At 37.8% G+C, this 20,847-nt stretch overlaps 1 protein-coding gene across 2 annotated transcripts in view; it reads right to left on the bottom strand.

Annotated features, from left to right (window-relative positions):
* SLIT3 (slit guidance ligand 3) overlaps window positions 1-20,847 on the bottom strand; it is a 527,279-nt gene that overhangs the window by 145,913 nt on the left and 360,519 nt on the right. For both annotated transcript variants that reach the window (XM_075766507.1, XM_075766506.1), the window contains exons 12-13: window positions 18,362-18,433; window positions 8,125-8,196 (exon numbers count right to left, since the gene is read on the bottom strand). In XM_075766507.1, the coding sequence (XP_075622622.1) occupies window positions 8,125-8,196; window positions 18,362-18,433 (144 nt within the window). The remainder of the gene's footprint in view (window positions 1-8,124; window positions 8,197-18,361; window positions 18,434-20,847) is intronic.

The raw sequence follows: 20,847 nt of genomic DNA, 5'->3' as shown, positions 1-20,847 counted from the left end.
AAGTGGTTGTAAGAATTTTTTTTTTTTAAAACTAACACAAAGGCAGATGAGAAAAACGTATTCTAGGAAGCAGAAACACTGATCTTCCTTAAACACTGAACCATGCTGTAAAACATACTAAGGGTTCCTTTTCATTGAACTCACACCAAAAGAAGGGACAATATTAAAAGCTGAGTTTTATTTTAGCAAGAATTACATGGTTTTTATTTTGCACCAATTTATGGTGAAAGTAAATTCCACTAATTTTCCTATTTTGTTATCAGCTTGATCGGATGAGATTTACACACGGCCTCCAGATGTGGTGCAGCATTTAAAAGGGGGTTAAAAATTCAAGTAGAAATAAAACCGCCTGCTACCCAGAGGGATGATGGATTATTAACTCAAGTCTCCATTTTCATCCCTCTGGATATGTTAAAAATATGAAGAAATCTCTTGCAAGCCCAGGACCACCACAGAATACAGGAGAATGGTTAAAGACCTTGCGGTTCGCACGCTACTGAAAGCAATGAGCAGAGCAGTATTCCAATTCCATGAGCCCATTTCCTGAAAAAGTGAATTTGTCCACGCACATTGATATAATAACGTGTTTCAGCTAAGCCCTTTGAATGAATGTGTACTGAATTGGCACTGTAATTGTATCAGATGCTCATAAGCACCATCTGCATAATTAAGATGGTCCCATAATTGAATTATATGCCCAAGCACAGTTTCAAGTGATTAACATTTAAATAACATTTTGAACTCCAAGCCCAAAATGACTGAAAAAATTGTTTTTTAAGAGCAAATGGGGATGTTTATATGGCTTTTACCCTTAGCAATGTTTGCACTTTCAGCTCAGTGAAGTAACCAAACTATCAGCAAATAACTACATAACTCTGAGAATGAAACAGCAGTCTAGCAACCTTAACACATGCTGGAGACTGCAGGTTGATTTCTGTTGCTACAGGATGGACCAGAAAGCATCCTACATTAATGAGCCAAAATGAAAGTGTCAGGGAGAGTAGCTGCACAGAGCCACTGGAAAACTTCTCCTTCTTTTCCACTAGCTTTGTGTTTTGACAGCAACGACAACATGATGAGAAGGAAAATGTACGGCATCCCGTGAACTGGCTGGCACATCCCACATGCCAGACTCCACTGGGGAACATGAGAACTCACCAGAAAAAGGCAGATGAAATACATAGGAGACTTGTAAGGGAGAGGAGAACTGAAGTTCTTTGCACAGCTAACAGCAGAATACAAATTGAATACACATTACTCAGTCAAAGGCTAATAGTCAAAGGCTTCACCTACATTCAAAGGCACTATAGGGCAGCAAAGAAAGGACTCTTGGCAGAGAGAATTCTTTAGGATATACAATACCTGTTACAAAATGTCAAAACTTTCTGGCATTCTTTTTCAGCATTTTCTCTTGAAATGTATAGGGAATCAAGCATCATCTTTGACTGAACACAAGTTATCACAGGAGAACAGCTGAAGTGCCAATACAGAAGTATCTAGCCAAGTACTCCATCATCCCAGCAGTCAATGGCAAGCAACGTCTAACGACAGAATTGTGTGTACCCCTGATTACTTACTGGCAAAATAATTACATTAGGTTCCAGGAATGTTTTAAAATGGCCCAAAGTGTAGGGGAGCAATCTGACTGCCTCTCACTGTGTCAAGATATTTAAACATCTATTAAAATTTACATTTTCTAATGTGATGACTGACCACTGAAGAGTCTGTCAATGCTTTAATTGATATCAATCAGTATGAAATCATCATCAAGCTTGCTTGAACCAGCTTCAAGTGTTTCTCCATGTTCAGGAAACTGGATGATGGGGATGAGAAATTCATTCAACGTAAATTAAAGCGGAAAAGTCACAAGCTAATAATGAGTCAAGAAGGAAGCACAGAGCACAGTCTGACAGTCCTGTTTTGGAGAGATTTTAAAGGCCTCCTTTCATTCCCAATCCAACAGACTGCAACTCCAGTTGAACACCATCCATAAAACAACCCTGTGGTACTCATGTTACTACCTGGAGAATTATAAGCACGTGTTGTCATAGCATCTGGACTTCTGTTATTCAAAATTCAATATTGTCCAACTTATGCCTGCAGATAAGGTCACAGCTGATTTTAGATAACCACATGATAACTCAGATGCACAGCAGAATAAACACATTTTCTCAACTTCCTGTGCTATCAGGGAGTTAGTTTCTTGTGTAATAATAGCTAGGAGAGTTTCTGTCACCTAAGTCCGGCTTGGAGCACTGGCGTCAGACGTGCTAATGAATTACACACTGATGTACAAACTAGTGGTTGGTTTTGGGAAGTTGGATGCAGATAGGTTACAGAAGTGACACAGAAAAGGCAGATGCTGTTGCAGTCTTTCATTAGTGCTTGACTATAATTGTATTTCTGTGTCTGGCAGATGCCGCTCCCTCACTTTAACAGCAGTTATTGAGTTTTGTAATATTATCACAATAGCGGCCTATAATGCAGAAATCTGAAGGAAAAGAAGCTTGAGGCAAACGACTTGAAAATAATTCAAAAGCTATTAGAGAGGTCTGTGCAGAGAGTATTCTGTCCTGGACTAGAAGGACAAGGGTTGCATAGTATCTCTGCTGCAGCCAGAAATATTTTGAGCAATCAAGGGAAAAGGTTCATGAGTCAGTTTGCTAAGAATCACAGAACCCAGAAATTACATAGGTTGCAAAGGACCTCCAGAGATCATCTGGCTGAACGCCACTCAAAGCCTGACCAATTTATAGATATTTAATGCAGATATTTGCTTTATCTCAGAAATAATTATTTCATCAGATCACAGGATAATTCCGAATGGCGGGAAGCTTGAGACATCTCTTGTCTTGTTGCTTAGAGTTTTATTCAGTCTGGTCTTTAAAATCTTCAAGGACAAAGAATGCACAACTTCTCTGGGCAGGCTCCTCCACTGATTGACTTGTCACTGTGAAAGTATTTCCCCTTACATATAGTCAGAAGGTCTCTTTTTTTAATGCCTGTTGTCTCTTCTCCCTGAGAAAAATGAACTCCTCCATGGAACAAGATTTTATACATCACTTAAAGCTCAGAAGATTGCTATGAGGAGGAGGAGGCACTACTGTGCTATAAAAGACTTGGAAATGGAAAACTCTAATTTCTTTATTCTGGCATTTATATACTGTTTGCATCACTGTTTAATGATACTTATGTATATAACAGTGTAATGTATACAATACAAAATATTGGAATTGACGTACATTCTTTAGAGTAATTTTGTATTATTGTTATTTTTTTTTAAATACTTTGTACGAGTTTGTGCTTCACTGTATTTTCTTTGAGCTTCTAACAAGCTCCAAAAGTATACAATAAATAATTGGTAGATCCTATTTTAAGATCTTAAGTACTGTGATTCAATGTAGAATTACAAATCAACACAAGCACTTCAAACTTGGCAAATGTGCCATACAGATATTTTCCAAGCCACCTCACCAGAAGAGCTATGGGAGTACCAAGTATCTCCCTATTCATCCAAGGAGAAACGGCATATAAAGCAGGTTAAAAAGGAGAATCACTCAAAGCAAAATTTTAGTGGTTGAATTTTGGGAAGACTGATAATAGCAGTTTCTGAAAGCATACATGACTTGTCACTTCATACAAGTTTATTTTAAATAAAGGTCAGTTGAAGTTGTAAATATTAGATCTAGTTCCACTTTTAACTCAGACGATTGGATCTGGAAGTCTAATTTTTCATCACTTTTGAAGTTACTTTATCTGTCAATGTGTCAAACTCCACGCAGCAATATGATTATTGGTCTTTTCCAACTACAATGTTGAGTTTTCACTAAGGATCAGACATTAGGAGAAGGAGGAGAAGGCTGTACACTTTTGGCTTCATTTTATGAGAGAGGAAGACAACAAACCTCTGATTTCAATATATATGTACCCCAGGCGTACATCTATCTTTAGCAACATCAAAACAGAGTCCACTATAAGGATTCTTTCTTGCCCAGTAAGCTATGGAGATCTCAACCTTAAGATGCCTGAACACTTGTATGATTAGTAACTATGAAAAATAAATTTCCTCAAGGAAAATGATTTATTTAAAACTGATACTTGCCAGACATTTGAAAAATGAGATTTCATTCCCCTATATTATTTTGCTACACAATCTCCTTAAACTGTAGATATTTTATGATACCTTCTTGTTCCAGGAAATAGAGCACTGTGAAGCACACAGTGTATAACTGTAATAAAAAGGCTCCAGGAATGTTTGTTTTAATATGGTTGCAGAGAGGAAAGGGTATTACTTAGATATGAAAACTACGGGTTAACAAACTTGGTGCCCATTATGCACAGCTCACTGTCTTGAGCCATTTCACTCCTGGTCCCACTGCAGACTGGCTCGGCACATTTGCTCATTTGGGAGCAAGCAGAGCAACCGTCGGGTTTATCTGTCACAGGGCTGCTGACCCAGAGCAAGCTGCGCAGTGTTACGTTGTGCCCCCTGCGCAGAGACTGGCAGACAGTTTGGCAAACTCAAGGGCTCCTGAAAGAGCTTGTCCACATTCCAGGCAAAAAGACAGACAGGTGAGAAGGACATTTAAATATATTCCAGTTTCTTGACAGACTAAGGTTAATTTAAGGCCACCTGGACAGGAGTTCCAACTGGCCACAGCTAATGGTTACTTGAAAACTTCCACCTTAAACCGAAACCCTTTCCATTCTTTTGATACTCAAACGCAAGTTAGACAAACAACGATAATTAATCAAACATTATTTCACAACTTGGATGGATTGTTGCCCCAATTAAATGAAAGTTTCAGTTTACTGAAAAAAAAAAAAAAAAAAAAAAAAGGATCAGACTCCAGTTATCCCTTTCTGGAAAACAATGTAGAGCTCTCTAAAATCCAAATTGATCTGAAATTCTCCAAAGACATTTGATCTTGCCTGCTGAAAAGAAGAGTGTATGCGGAGAGGGTACAGTAGCTTTCTAGCATCCTCTCTCCTGGAAACTTCAAATGGGATAAAGAAAATGACATGGTACAAGAAAAGCTTCTGTTCCACAGAACAGATGTGTAGTTGGACTTGTACAATAATGTTTGGTGCTGTGTGGGTTACAATTGCATGTTTAGGAAGACATAAGATTTGTGAAATAAGCAATTTAACAGAAATCCAATTGTGATTATTTATGTGGGGAATGTTAACTACTTAAGATAGGTAATTATAACGAAGACTTCAGAAGCAACATTTTAAATTAAAACAATAGGGTTTAAAAAAACCACCCCAAAACACTACACGCACACAACACCACCCCCCCAACAAAAACCCCTCTTTATTATCTAACCATGCCTGGTTATTTTCTTGCCAAATATAATATAATATTGGCTTACCCACCTCTGTCTTATATGACAGAAATGCAGAATTCTAATGCTAGCCAGGTGGTCTAAAACTTGTTTTGAATTCTCCATTTTCCATGCACCAAAGTCAAACGGGGCAGTTTAAGCTGCTGTCATGCCTGAGCTGAGCATTACTTTACCCAGCTACAGTGTTTCTGACATCAGTGGTACTGTCTGCACATGTAAGGCACTTACACAAAACAATTCTGCCAGAATAAGAGCGGAATAATCTGGGCCTGCATTGTGACAGTATATTTAAACAGAAGGATAATGACATTTCTGAGAAACTCTGTTAAGTCTTATCCAAAACAGTAAATAACAATATTATCTGCTCTGTAATTTCACAGTAATTATTTTTCCCTTCTAAATACAATCTCAACAATTTATACAGGACCCACAACTCCTCCTTTTTTCTGATTGTGTACTGCCTTACCATAACGCCAGTGTATTTTCAAAAATGCTCCAGCTCAAGCTTTGGAAATTATACTGACTACCAGGATACCTTAATCAGAGCGTTCTTATCAGTGTGTCTCCAGACTAATAAGAAGAAATCCAATCTAGAGTCCACTGAACACTAAATTACATCTAATTGTAGGGCACTCTTCCAACTGTTCAACAGCAGGTCTAAAACCAATGAATGCCATTTATTTTTTTGGTATCCATTAAAATACTACAAGCGATCCCATAATAGCTGCTTCAAAGCCACGATCAGAAAAGCGCGCAGGCACTTGTTTGCATTTAAAGTATGATCATTCAACACTGTCCTTGCCAAGAGCTACTTTATATTCAAGTAATTTCAAGATGACCCTGAAAGGCTCCAGAGCCAAAATACTCTTGGAAACCCAAAATAGGGCAACTGACTTGTATCTTCTCAGCTTGAGAATGTTTAAATGGTTGAAGTAGCACACCTTGTAATGGTTCTCTGGCATATAGATTTTGCCTCCTTAACAAAAAGGCATCACTTGAGCTAATTGAAACTGGAAAATTACTGTATCTGGGCTTATATATGTAATTCATTGAAAGCCTGCACTACATGCACACAAGGACTATAGTATAAAGACGTTGAAACCTACTTAATGCTTTATTGAAAAGTTCTAGAGCCACATTTTATAGGACACCCTGTGAGCCATGTGTTGAGTGATTTTCTCCTACTGGGAAAGACCCTATCTGTAAAGTGTCCGGGGTTAGACAGAACAACTGTGTAACACTTCGAACTTGTAACCATAAAATATTTGAGGGGGGCACAGAAGGCACTTGATAAAACTCAGATTATTTTAATACACTTTCTTTCTCAGAGGTCAAAAATGACAAGTTAAATTTTAGCTCTCCTTTTGCTTGCAGTATCTTCATTGTACCGAACACAACCCAAGTCTGACAATGACTAACATGCCAGTTATCTCAACATGTACTGAGTCCCAACTTCTGAGCACTTTCATGCTTAGCTGCCAGAAAATGTATGTGCAAAAGGTGAAGACAAAATAATTGGCTGTGTGCAGGAGGAGATGAACTGCTTCCCACTGTTGCAGCTCAAGGATTCTCATAACCAAACCTGATGTGCTCTTGCTCGTCCTCCAGAACAGGGTGGTCCGTGTTTGCAAATAAGTTCTTATGGATAAATTACATCTGAATAGTCTTAACATATAGAGCAATTTCCACTATTTCATATTTTAGTTCTTTGACTTTGCTCATGGATCTCTAATCTAAATCTATACTTATTTTTACATTGCATATAAGTGCAGCAAAGACTGCAATCAGTGTGATGCATTCAATGGTAATAATGAACTTTTGGATATTAATTTCCGGTTATGTCAACACAGTCACAAAGACTTAAAATAACATGTCTAAAAGCTACTTTTTATTTTATATTTTATATAATTTATTGTTTGGGGGTGGAGGGTTGTGTGTGATATAAACCAGAATTGATTAATTTAGCATATATCACCTTTCTGAGAGCACCATCCATGACGGTAATCAGAATGTTAGGAATACATATTAAACTCACTTCACTTCTGCTCCCTCTACTGACTGACTGAAATAGTAGCTGATTTCCTTCTCTGTGAAGAAGCTACTGGTTCCTAGTGTGATTATGGAGACAAGAGTGAGTGAAATTTGCCATTTCACATTTGGCTTATGAAATTTTTTATGCTACATTAATAAATACTGAAGACAGTATGACATATATCTTACCCCTGATCACGACTGTGTGTTAAATCACACATGGCATAAAATACTCAAATACACATAATATTCTAAAATAATTTCTCTTACAACTGAGATACATTTGGCATAAGAAGAATATGGAACTGAATATGGCTCGCAACAATAAAATCTTTCATTCTCTCATTTTGCTTGCAGGTGCTACACAGTAGCCCTCAATTGATGATCTAAATATTCAATGACAAATGCTAAATGTGTAAAAACAATCAGATGGCATCCCCACCTGCACATCAGCCAGTGACCAGATTTCCTTCCTTGGACTTCACCAAGTCTCTCATTTCCTCCCCACAGTTAAATCCTCTGTGTCTATTACCCATTATACACACTGTGCTATAAAACTGTTGGCACCTTCCTTTTGTTTTTCAGCTCTTGCTTCCCTCTTGCCTGACACAGAAACAACAGAAACAACAAACTAGCACATCCCCGTGAGTTTTCAGTGGAGAAGGTGATTATATTAATGCCAGAAGCTGAAAAAACCAGTAAATCTAGCAAGTCTGTAAAATAAAGAGGAAGGGATCGTACTCACAGCAGCTGCAGAGACACAAGATCATCAAAAAGGCCCTGGGGAATCTCTGTGATCTTGTTTCCATAGAGCACTCTGAAAGATACAGGAAGACAAAATAAATCTTAAGTAACAGACCAGTTTAGTGTCCTCCCACATCTCTGCATTATCATCTTTATTGATCTTGTGCACCATGCCCAGGATCTGCGGGCATTTCATTTAACTACTGATCTCATTTTCTTTTCAGAGAGCACATGGTATTAAATGAGTCGTTATGATTCAGGCTTCGTCTGGTGTTGGAAAGCATTTTTAATGTAGAAACTGGACATCATCCAAAAACTGTATCTGAAATATTTTTCATTCTGTTGAGGCATTTTTTTTCCACCCTTTTTAGAGATATTTTAACCATTGAAAGGCACATTGTCTGATGCAAAAACCTGGAATTCTGCTCAGTGATACTGAATTTAAAAGCCAGGGAGCACAAGCTGGTTGTAGATAAAATTTCATACAGCTGAATCTTGTAAGATATAATAATTGGCATGAAATGTGACACAGGCATCATTGGATGAAATAGTATGGCTTCACCAGCGCTACTGCAATTTCAACTAGCTAAGATGAAGAAATTTAGCCTCACCTGGAAACAGACATATATTTCAGAAACTCAAATATAATTTAGATACAGCTTAGTTACAAAAATAAGCAAAGATTTAATAACACAAATGACAGTCACTGTATTTATTTATTCAATCATAAATATGTACGACCTGATATCCATGATTCAGTTTTAATATTAAAAATACTTCCTTTTTTAATAGAAAAAATGTACATATAGTATCATCAGAAATTGAACTAACGGGAAAAACTGACAAAACCACAATTATGCTAAGCTGTGTTACCTAGGGATCAGAGCAAAATCATATATGACGGGAACACCTGAATTTCAATCACGACTAAAGTATTTACTCATGTAATTTCTGTAAGTTAATAAAGTTTGTCAAAACCAAAAGTGATTTAGGAGCTTGTAAGGGTTATGGTAAAAGGGAAGAAAATTAGGCTCCCTCTGAAAATTTTATGCCTTACCTAAACATTTTAAAAGACTTCAAATTGGGGAGAACACTATATATGTAATTTCTATGCTCTACATAGGACATGGTAAACGGTTATAAACCAGCTCATGCCAAAACTTTGTTGCTCATGTGTCACTAAACTGGTTAATTCTCTAATTTTTTAATGTGGAATACTATGCTAGCAATGAATCAGTCATGTGAGGCTTGGACACTGGCTGGAACCCTGGCTTACACTGTCTTTCAACATTTAAAATACTATGGTGAGTTGAACATAGTGTAACACAAGCACTTGGCATGATGGACAATTTACAATATCCTCTGGCCTTCCCAGAGTATTGCCACTTCAGTTTACTCTTCATCAGTCATTGGAAGTGTACCACCTCTGTGGGAGAGTTCCCAGATCAGCTCACTTCTGAGCCTAAATAAAATGAATCTAAATAAAATAATACCACTTTACTACGAAAATCTAAACTTGAAACTTCATTTTTCATTACTTTTGTAGTTTAGTAGGAACCAAACTGCTACCCAAGAAACTAATGATCATCTAGTATTATACTTTCTCTGAACAAAGGTAACATAATGTCTATTTATCTGTCGTGGAATCAGGAGGTTGGCTTTTAATGCGCTGTTGCAGTTAGTGTTTTTTTGTGAGTAATGAATGCCAGTACCACTAAATTTATCTAATTGTTTCCCAATTTCAGCTGCAGAAGACACACAATTTCCTACTTCAACAAAATTTCATGCAACATACATAGATTTCTATACCCAAACATAGAAATGATGGCTGAACTTTGAAAGGTATAACAGGTCCATTGAGATAGCAGTTTCAAAATATGAGATAATATTCAAGTCACTGGAATTTCACTGGGCTCTAAAACAACATCCAAACAGCTGACTCACAGATTTCTTTCTGAACAGAGTAACTAATGACAGTGCTTGTATCAGGAAGCAAAAGCAAAACCTCAGTAAAGAAAATATTTATAAAAGGTTTAAATATTAAGTTAACACCCACAGTTTCCACTCTTTCTCAACAACATTTCTTTAGCAAGTGCATCATCTGTATACAAAATTTAGATGATAAGCTCTGTGATGTTAGATGAACATCTTCCTCAGTTTTGTGAAGTAGTAGGATCACCAGTGCTGATCAGTAATGCAGAATACTATTGCATAGAAGAAAGAGGTCAGAAGGTAAGCTTTACAAAATGCCCATGGAAAGAAGAAAATCGCTCCTCCAGACTAAGGGGTATTCTGGCTGTAGAGGTAAACACACTTATGTAAAAGCAAAACCTTAGAGAAATCTCAGCACTCACAGCCAGTGCAGTTGCTACTTATGGGACTACTAAATGCAAATATCAAAACAAGACTCTTATTAGAGTAATTTTTCACTTACTTTTAATTTAAGAGTCAGAAGGTCATAGTGCAGTGTTCCACTGAGTCTGAAATCCTGGATGTGTTTATACATCCTCTTTATCATTTTGAGCAAAATAAAACTGATTAAAATAGCTTATAAAATAAAACAAAGCTTCAATTTTTAGAAGCCATGAAAAGAAAATAAGCATTTTCAAACCTAATTGGGCTTATGTGCATGTGGCACATTAACATTCGAACAAATTAACAGCTAAACAAAAGTCAGTATGAGAGCTCAGGCACTTGTCTCTAATTCATATTCATGTTCAGCACTACACGGAGCCAAATTAGCTAATGCCATTGTCTGCCTGCCACACCAGAGCTGAAGTCAAATGGTCCTACAGAAAGAAGCAAAGAGGAGAGATACATAATGCATTGCATCTCATTTCCCGGGTTCCTTATTGCCATTTACTCTAATAGGAAGCACAGAAACTTTTGCTTTCCTCAGAGTTCTCTTTTTTTCCTGCATACTCATACCAAAAACTATGAATATTGGTCAGGTTCTTGATCCAAGATGCTTTTGTTTTGAATGTACCAACTGTTGCACTCCTAATAGTACTACGAATGCGTAAGCTTGCAGAAAAGACCGGCCAGGTTAGGTACACGCCGTTATTGCAGCCACTTCTCCCTGTGTCCTGCCATTCTCCCTCTCTCACTAGCATGCACTGCAATGTTTCCAGAAGAGCAGCTTTGGGGGAAAAAGAAACCAAACAAAAACCCCAAACAAAAAAATAAATTCAAAAAGGCCATATAACAGGAAACTCAGCCAAGTCAATTCAAGAACTTCATTTAAATCTGCAATGCTTTAAATTTTCGGAGATTTGCCTATGGCATTACAAGCTCTAAAAATGTATGTTCATTTGTATTCCTCACATATGTTGCAGGACATGCAGGTGTCCTGGCTCCTGTGCAAGCTTGGCAGAGGAACACAACCCTCCTTCTATCCCCTAGCACCTGGAATTTTAGACCCAAAATATTTTTTATTAAAAATCCACTAACAAAGTTAATATTTAATAAAAATAAAATCAGCTCAGAAATGGCTGCCAATAGACAATGAATCAGTGAATCAGAACAACATTTATTAGGACACAAAAAAATTACTAAAATTTTTATTGTGCTCCTGATTATTCATTTGCTTCTCCACTTTGCTGGGAGACCAAGTTAGCCACAAGTCTGACAAATGCCATTTACTGTCAGGTGGAGAAGGTATTACCCTAAACATGATGTACATTTTGGGAGATAGAGAAAAGTGAGCTATAGCTTAATTCTATACTCACGATGCTAATCTTAAAAGTAGTAACTGGAGACTAAGTAAAAACTAAGACACCAGTAGGTGTCCTTTTTCTTACTGTTCCTTTCTTTCTCTTCTCACCACACACAGGAGTCTCCTCTACAAGGAAGGAAACCAATCCAAATGGAGAAAAGAGCCATAAAGATGTGCAAACACACCAGACTTGCCAGTGCATGAATTTTATTCTTGTCTTTTCCACAAGGCAAGGATATCTAACACCAGAATGGCCAGTGTAAAAAATCATTCACCGTATTTTTAACTTAAGCATACTTTTCTCAAATTTTTTGCAGGTAGGTTTCTAACATCAGAGAGTTGGTGGTATGGCAGAAGTGCAGCTGAGCCATCTGAGGGCTATATTCTTAGTGGCACATAGAGCCATCAGCTTGCCAGTTGACAGCTAAATGCTTTCAGCATGGCCACAAACCACAAGCTGCAGCTCTTCAAAATTACGTGGCAGACTGACTCACAACTTGCAGTAGTTTTCAGGATGCCATCAACCTTCCAAACAATGGGAAGGACAACACATATAAAGCACAGACCCCTGGCTGCACTGCAAGCATTGGAGGAGATCCCTGGAAGAAGAACCTTATTCAGCTGAAGAGTTATAATGGATCTGCAATAAGAAATTATACAAATATATAAAAGTCATAATGAGGAGTTATGTTTCTTCAGCCTGATTCTGGCATCGTATTTTAATATTCTGCCAAAAACATATCTATTCCAAGACAGAATTAAATATTAAATTTCCAGTTAAACAACTAATTGTTACTACTAAACTTCAAGTTTTGTAGATTAATCCAACTGATGTTCTAAGTAGTTAAAAATAAAGATTAAACAGTGAAAATAATCACTGCATAGATTCATCTAAAAGCTTGGGACATACCAGACAAAGAAAGCACTGGAAGCACACATAGCACCAAGTATGTTATCTCGGGTGAGAATGTAATTAAAGCATGTAACAAACCTTCAGGGTCTTGAAACATAAAAGTCTCACTGATTCTTCATGTTCTCTAGACATTCTGACCTCTTGAACAATGTTAAAATTAAAGAATTTGCAGAGACTTTACCAACACATAGCCCTTCATATGCACTGAAATTTAGCATACCACCTTCTAAGGGTGTGAAACAGTAATTGCTGTGTTGTCTTTATTTTACAGTTTGTCAGTCTACCTTACTTGCAAATGTAGTTGCAGTTTAGCTGCTTCATTAAGTCAGACCCCAGAATCTAGAGCTTTTTCCTCTGGAAGGTGACACAGACCTTTTGGGAGTATGAAAGCCTAGCACAGAATCTCTTACTCTAGACCATATGGTTTCCACCTAAGTGTTCCTTTATTTTGGCTTGGCTGAAACATTCTTACTGAAGTGTCAGATTTTGACTTTATGCAATGTCTTTTTCAGTCCTCAGAATGCTTTTAACTTTCCTTCAGACTGTGAAAACAATTCTTGCTAGGAAGAATTATATTTCCCAAGCTACGTACAATGGCACAGGCTCAATAAGGATTCAAGTTTTCAAAAGAGGAGGAATTGATAGGGGTAAAAACAGCAATAAATTTTTAATATCTGAAAGAAACTCAGACATGTAATTTTTTTCCCTGCACTATTTCATATTTCTTCAGAACAAGTTAGGCTAAATAAATCACAGTAAAACTATCCAAAGTAATTTGTTACCTTAAAATAAGTTTGGCAGTTATTGCAATAGACAGTGTTTTATTGCAGATTTCAAATCAACATGAATGAACACCACATACATCATCACCCAGGAGATGATGGTCTAAATGGGACTGCTATGTCAAAATCTAAGCTGTCTCTTGTCTTTGTGCCCAGGCTGATCTAAGCTTTTAAATTGTTCACTAGCTTAATTCAGTATGTGAACAAAAGCAAAGGAATTCTCCCTCTGCAGTGGTCTAAAATTTGTTCAGTCTGTTTAACACACTGAAGGCTTAGACTATTTTGTCATATCTCATAAAATGTCCCCAGACAGTGTGGATACAGCCTTCCAAACCTACATTTGTGGGAAGTTTACTGACCCCAAGAATACTATTTATCTTTGATACTATTAACAATAACTAAATGCTGATACAATCCTCTCACTGATATTAGACAGATTTTGAGTTGATTAAATGAGAAAAATAATTTACTTCAGAAAATGCATGCAGCAACCTTGAAACACGAAACTACTCATAACTTAGCCCTCATGGTCTGTGCTGAGTTATTAACCTCTCCAACTCCAGTAAAGTGCAATTCTAACTATATAACGCAAACACAATGTAGTACAAATAGAGCATTTCTCAAACTTTAGCTTAAAATTAAGATAACACATTCTTTTGCAATCAACCAATTTTGCCACACTTCTCAATGCAAGGGTACTATTTCCTCTCATGTTGATATGGAAAGAAGTATTGGATGGCAAGACTAATCCCTCCAACACAAAAGCCACGGCTACATTACCATGGCTCGCTCACATCTGTGCCGCTTATTGTGTTTTTAGATTCAAATAATTCTAATTATTTGTTTCTCATCTTGGATATGTCATATGGTCCCAAGTAACTGCGGTATCACTGCATCTCACAGCCTTCAATGTATACACCCTTGTATCATCTCCTTGAGACAGAGAAATACTTTCACTTTTCAAGAGGGGAGACTTTGGTATAGACAAGCAATTTATTTGTCCAACAGCTATCACTGAAGTTATGCAACATAACTTCTTCCTCCCAAATCCCACAGTAGCGTCTTTAAGACTAAAGACCCTTTTTCTCAGGCCTTGAGAAAACACACAACACCCTCCATTCTCCTCAATGGCTTTATAGTAAACTCTCCACAACCCTGTTCTCTCAAAACCAGAGGCTGGATCTTCAGTTTTGTCCATAAACAGCTTTGACGTTTCGTTCATATCAAAAATATGCTAAGGATCTAAGCCCTAGTACCTAAATATTGAAAGGGAACTTCAGACACTGTAACAGAATTAAAACCACAGAACATACAGACCAAGAACTGACCAGTGACTCACAGTGCCGCCTGCATGAGAGACAACAAGGGGAAAAGGCAAAGCCAGAAAACTCTGGGAAGAAGAAGAAAAAAATTCTTAAAGAAGGATTCTGGTTCCTTAATTGTTGTCCCAACCAGGGAAGAAAAAAAAAAAAGTTATGTACATGCCCAAATATTTCTAATAAATATGGAGTAGAAATTCCTTTTCCCACACAGTCATTGTATGAATAGGGAACAAACTCCCACTGAAAATAGGTATGGAGAAAAGGCTTTTTTTTCCCCTGTGTGTGGGCAATGGAGAGGTCTTGAGTCCTGACAAGAACAAGCTTGCCTTTCTTTTGCTAAATGCAGAGAAAACCTAAGGTAGAAATGGCTTATTTAAAGCGTTAAGATTTTGTGGCCTGTTTTGACTCCTATAGGTGGATTTCTTGTTCGAGAAAATATATAGATTTAAAATAAAAACTTATGACCTGCTAGCACATGGATCACTTAGCACTTTTAAAAGATTTAAGTTTTATGCATTTTAGGGGAAACTGCTTCTGTAATAAACATTCCGGTGTTTTGAAAACTATAATACACCATTTTTTCTTCCATCTCAACATAGGTATGATAGGCAGAGTGTGCTGAGAAACACTTCTGCCTGGAAACACTAACCTAAGTTAACTTCAGAAGAAAGCAGAGTAGCAACCCACTATATATAGGCCTCCATTAGCCAGCCAGACTAACAATGTTGGCTGTCTTCCAGACAAGCACTTTCACTCTCCTGGACCCATAGGGAGCTCCGCAATTGCATGCGAGCAGGGAGTAAAGGGAGGAGCAGAAAATGGGAATAATGCAGGGCGGGGGGGAAAGCAAGGATTTTAGGCAGTACAGCAGTACTTCATTTTTAATGGAAAAAAAGTTGCTTACTTTCATTTGTGCATTAATATTTTCCCCTCCTTTTTCTTGTTTTAACTCAGCTAGCTGAAAAGTCCAGCTGCTCTGTGCACAGATTAAACCTCAATGCTGTCTCATTAAAATGCATGCCACCAATCGCATTTGACTTACATATATGAAAAATAGAAGTTACTCTCAGCTGAGCTGAAGCATTGTATGCAGAGCAGCGTTCCTTCAGGGCATGCAGATGACTAAAGTTATTGGGGCCTCAGGCACCAAAAAGATGGAGCCAGTTAAAAGAGAAAACACTAGTAAGCAAACTGTCTTACTTCATTCCTACCTCCTTGTTCTTTCCCCTTTGGCAGTTTCATTGGGAGGGCTGGCACTTCAAAGGAGTCATCTTCTCTTGCACTTGTCTTTCTGTGGTTGACAGAACTGGACTGGTGGCTATTGCAGAGATCAGATGAAAGAAGATCCTCTACTTCTCAGAGGTAGGAACCTGGGGAAGGTTTCTTTAGAGAAACCCAGATTCTGCAGAACAGCAGATAAACTTGCTCCATAAGGATATCTAGGGCTCAGAAACTGAATGAACTACAGAAGCGACCACAAGGGAAAATCCTGCCAGAGGTCTGGGTGACAGGTCATGAAAGATCAGGGAACTAACCCTGGCCTATCAGCCATAGGGAAAAACATTTGTAAGATCTACCTGCAATGAACAGCAAGAGTAAAACCTTTCAAAAGAAAGTAAAAGCCAATGGCAAGCACAATGGACAACTGAACCTAGAAGAGTCTGACAATTTCAAGGTTGGAGTTGATACTGTCCTAGAAACCAGTCTGCCAAAGAGAGGGGAAACAGACAGTGTTATAACAGCTTTGTGTGGCTGTGGTAGAAGGAAACTGAGGCAGAGATAAACACTGAACAAAGGAAAGACTGCTCAGAGGCAGTTCTCTTACTATAGCCCTTTCTGTGCTGCACCTCATCTCTCCGCTCTCTCTCTTCCTCCTTGTTACCTCTTGGCATTAACTTAAGTACTATTTTACCCACTTGGATATAAACATATTTAAACATAATTTAGTTAAAATACCATTCTGGATGACTAGGCAGAGAATATACAGTCATTTCACTTGCTTCTGTGTGTAAGTCAAATCACTATCAATTCTCACTCAGTTTATATTCTCATTTCCTCTCTGTCCACTCTGATGTGTTCTGTCCCACTCCTGGGCCACCTCACGGGCATTTGAATTAGCTATAAGCTAAAGCTGAATAACTTCTGACTTGGGAAGACAACCCCAGTAGAAACGTCTTGCCTGTCCAGCTTGCTCCTAGCCAGGAGGTTTGCTGAGACCAGAAAGCTGTAGCATTGCAGCATCAGCAGTAGTTTCATACTAAGCCAAAAGTGTAGTGTTCAGTAAATGTCATTCTCTTACCGAATCGTTTCCAGAAAACATTGAGGAATTTGACCATTTCCACAGAATGTTGAATAACACTGCCCTAACTACTCAACAAGGTTTAGCAACACTTAATATATATTTCTGGCATTCTCCCAGTTGGATTCAGGGCACATCCTTCTGCATTCTGGCTCAGAAGTTTACTGCAACATATATGTTTAGTATTGAATAGCCTTCTAATATTAGCACTAGTCAACAAGTTATATAGGTTGTTAGAATTATCCATTATTCAGAGAATAAAATATGGCAGCTTTTAGAAATAACTACACTCTTAAAAATCAAACTATGTTATATGAACATTACTGAGCTAAAGGTTTTAAAACTCTTTTAAAATTAACGCAGGTAAATATTATTCCAGTTGAGCTTACCCTCTTCTCTCAAACTGGGGCTCTTTTTAATACTCTATTCTGGTTCATTCTCCATATACAGCTTCTGACCTTGTATCTCTTTTTACCCGTTAAAAGCTCCACTGTTTTAGTAGTGCTGTTGGTAGCTAGGTTGAAATATAGCTGCATTATATTCAACTTGGTGCTAAAATATTTTCTGTGTTCTATAAAGAGAAACAAATGGTTGTCAAGACATCCTACCTTCCTTTTATCTTCTGTACGAAGGCATATTTTAGTCCCTTTTCCAGCTTAACAAAGTAGTAATTACAGCTAAAAAATATAAACATTTTCCTAAGAGCTTAGGTTCTTCCCTAACTAGTTTGGAAAAAACTTCCAAAACCAAATAAACCAAAAAACTCACAAGAGAGTGCAATCTCAGTTCTTTAATACAGAAGAAAAATTCAGTATGGAATCATTTTCCCTAAACTCCTCCCTGATTAACCCCACCAAACAGTGTCTGAGCTACAATGAGGGTTTTGTGTGCCAGGATGAGTTGGGGGCCATGAATTAGCCTGCAGGTACATGTGCACAGTAAGTCAACTAATGCACTGGCTGTGAAGAAGTGAACAAGTCAGTAACCTTGGGGGTGTTCATCTATAAAAGAACTTACTGGAGATGTGTAAACAGTTTCTCCTTCTAAACTTCATGACCAATTTTTCATTTACAACAGATTAGATGCTTCACGCAAGCTGGCAATTGCACACAGAAACATAAGTTCTCCCAGACAGCACATTATCGTTTTTATTTCTCTTACATGCAAGCTCTCCCCAAATGCCCATTCAGTTCTACTTTCTACTTACAATGAAATGAGAGATTTCAAGCCTTTGAATGCATCAGGCGCAATGTCAGATATTTGATTCTTGCTGATGTCTCTGTAAAGAGAAGGAAGGATTAAAAAAAATTTGTAAACAGGAATTTGATGAAAATATTGTAGCTGTAGTTTATTGGAAGAATATCCTTGATACAAAAGCAGAACTAAGAGATCATATTACCTCAGAGAAATTGTGAACTATATAAGGACACAGATAGACAAATATCAGGAATGATCACAAAGCATTAGTCAGTACAACAGGCCATAGCCTCAATAAATTGTCAGCTCCCCTGTTAATAAGGTCTTTCATTTTATGGACATTGAAACAAAGAATTTTACGAAGAGCTTTAAAGAACAAAAGTGAGGTAGCCCATTCAATAAAAACTGATAATAAAATCATCTTAAGAACTATTAATAATGGAAATCACATTGTGACTCTGGGGGGTGGCCCTCAAGCATGAGGAACAGCCTGCGACAAAGCAAAAAGGTTGTCTGAATATTCAAATGCAGGCATTGGAGGCTAACTTTATAACAGTACAGACGATAATATTTTGATTATAAGGTTTTGATTTTGATAGATAAGGTGAAGAGAGGTTCTAAGGTAGTCGGAAAGTGCTGGCAGGACATGCATTAAGGAGGACAGTGGGATTAATGGTGTCAGCATGGTGTAGGCACCAGGGGAATGGCTTCTGAGGCAGCAAAACTGTGTTTGTCTAAGAGAAGAAACCTTGTGGTAAATGAGACATAAAGATGAACATATTCATAAATACCAGAAACATGTAGTATAGTCAAACAAAATTCCCATCAAAACCCTAAGAAACTCCTCTAAGGGTTAGTCTCAACTTATATGAAACAATATCAATAATTCTTAGGATGATAAAATTGTTCTGAGGTAAGACTTTTCCCACACCACCTCTCTTTAATACCAAAGGGAAAGGGGATGGGAAACAGACTACTCAGCCTGCAATCCCAAAGCAGGCACCAGTGTCCCTGAGGAGTTCGGCACTGTGCCAGTGATGTTTGGTTTTTAACAGCCTAGAGAAAACAAGCAGCGCAAAATTCTATCATAACCTTGATCTGGTGAGGCAGGCAAGAAGCAGGTCAACACAGCACTGGCCGATCTGCCTGGAGTTTTCAGACTCTAGGGAAAGCCTTCAAGCATCTGAATGGAAATCATAGACCTTTGAAGCCGGCAGCACTGTGAGGAACACTCAGCATGTTGCAGACCCTGTCAGGGAGCCCCAGTGAGATTCCACCATCTCAGCTATGAAGTGAGTGGAATTCAGTTACAGCCTGCTGTCATTTTCAAGGCAAAGTGTGTTCCTGGTTTAGAAAATACCCTTCAATTTTAATCATAACCAACCAAGTACACAAAGACAAATATAGACTATGCCACAATTTCTTTATACATGGAGCCAAATTTACTCCGCTTGGGACCCAGATGCTCAGAACTGGGAGCCTTATCATGACTTGTCACTGCAATCCAATCTTTCTGTCAATCAGTTCAACCAGGTGCTTAGCTACAGGCAGAACTTTCAGCCACCTTGTTGCATTCACTGACAGTTGGTATCAGCTTGTATCAGTAATATCAAATCTTTTCACTGATAGCTGAAGCTGGAATAATACAGTATTTCATGCACATCTTCACTGTTATTTCTGCTGAGGCACATGCTAAGGACTCTAATAAACATCACTTGAACAAGAACTTAGAAATTGGAAAGTAAGAAGGTTCTCCATTCCATACATGTTTCAAGCTACAAATTCTATTAGTTAAAATTTTAATGAAGTCCTCTAACTGTTTTCAAATCTAGCCACATAAAGTGGGATTTTCTTTGGTTCTTTTATAAGGCTCATGAAACAACTGCTCTGCAATCTACTGAGGTTTTCTATTACAACATTCTGCCTACAAGGACAGCATTCAGTGAAGGCTTCTGGTTCTTCAGCTCAACTCACAGCAGCAAAATTTGTGCCAACGAAAGTAGGAATATTTATTTTTACATAGGTTTTTGTGGAACTTGTTTAGACTGCCTGGTAGCATTTGCTGCTTTTTATCTAATAATCTCATGTAAGCAGAAGTCTGATGTGTATCTGTGATATCTATTTATTAAGGAACATATTAAAGCCTATTACAATGACATGAAATCATGAGTTTGCTGAACAATAACAAGCATCTGAAAAGGGGCATCTAGTTTTTGAAACAAGTATTTCAGCACTATTTTATTGATTTGCTAAATTTGAAGATTTCCATCCTTTTTCTCTCCACATGTCCAGACATTAATGAGTGTATAACTAATGGTGCCTGAACGTGCATAAATGCTATGCTGGATGATGACACTCACTCACTTCATGCAGATGCACTACAATCAGCATTAGAAGATAATTAGACACATTATTTCCTTTCCGTTAGAGCCCAAGCTCCACTGCTGTAGGAGAAGGAGACTCCATCTCCATCTGACTTGACTGAGGCAAAGGGAT

This window comes from Balearica regulorum, chromosome 14 (assembly GCF_011004875.1).
Source record: "Balearica regulorum gibbericeps isolate bBalReg1 chromosome 14, bBalReg1.pri, whole genome shotgun sequence".
NCBI classification, from domain to species: Eukaryota; Metazoa; Chordata; class Aves; order Gruiformes; family Gruidae; genus Balearica; species Balearica regulorum.
The sequence above is the reverse complement of the archived record's forward strand: the minus strand, read 5'-3'. Positions and strand labels throughout refer to the sequence as shown.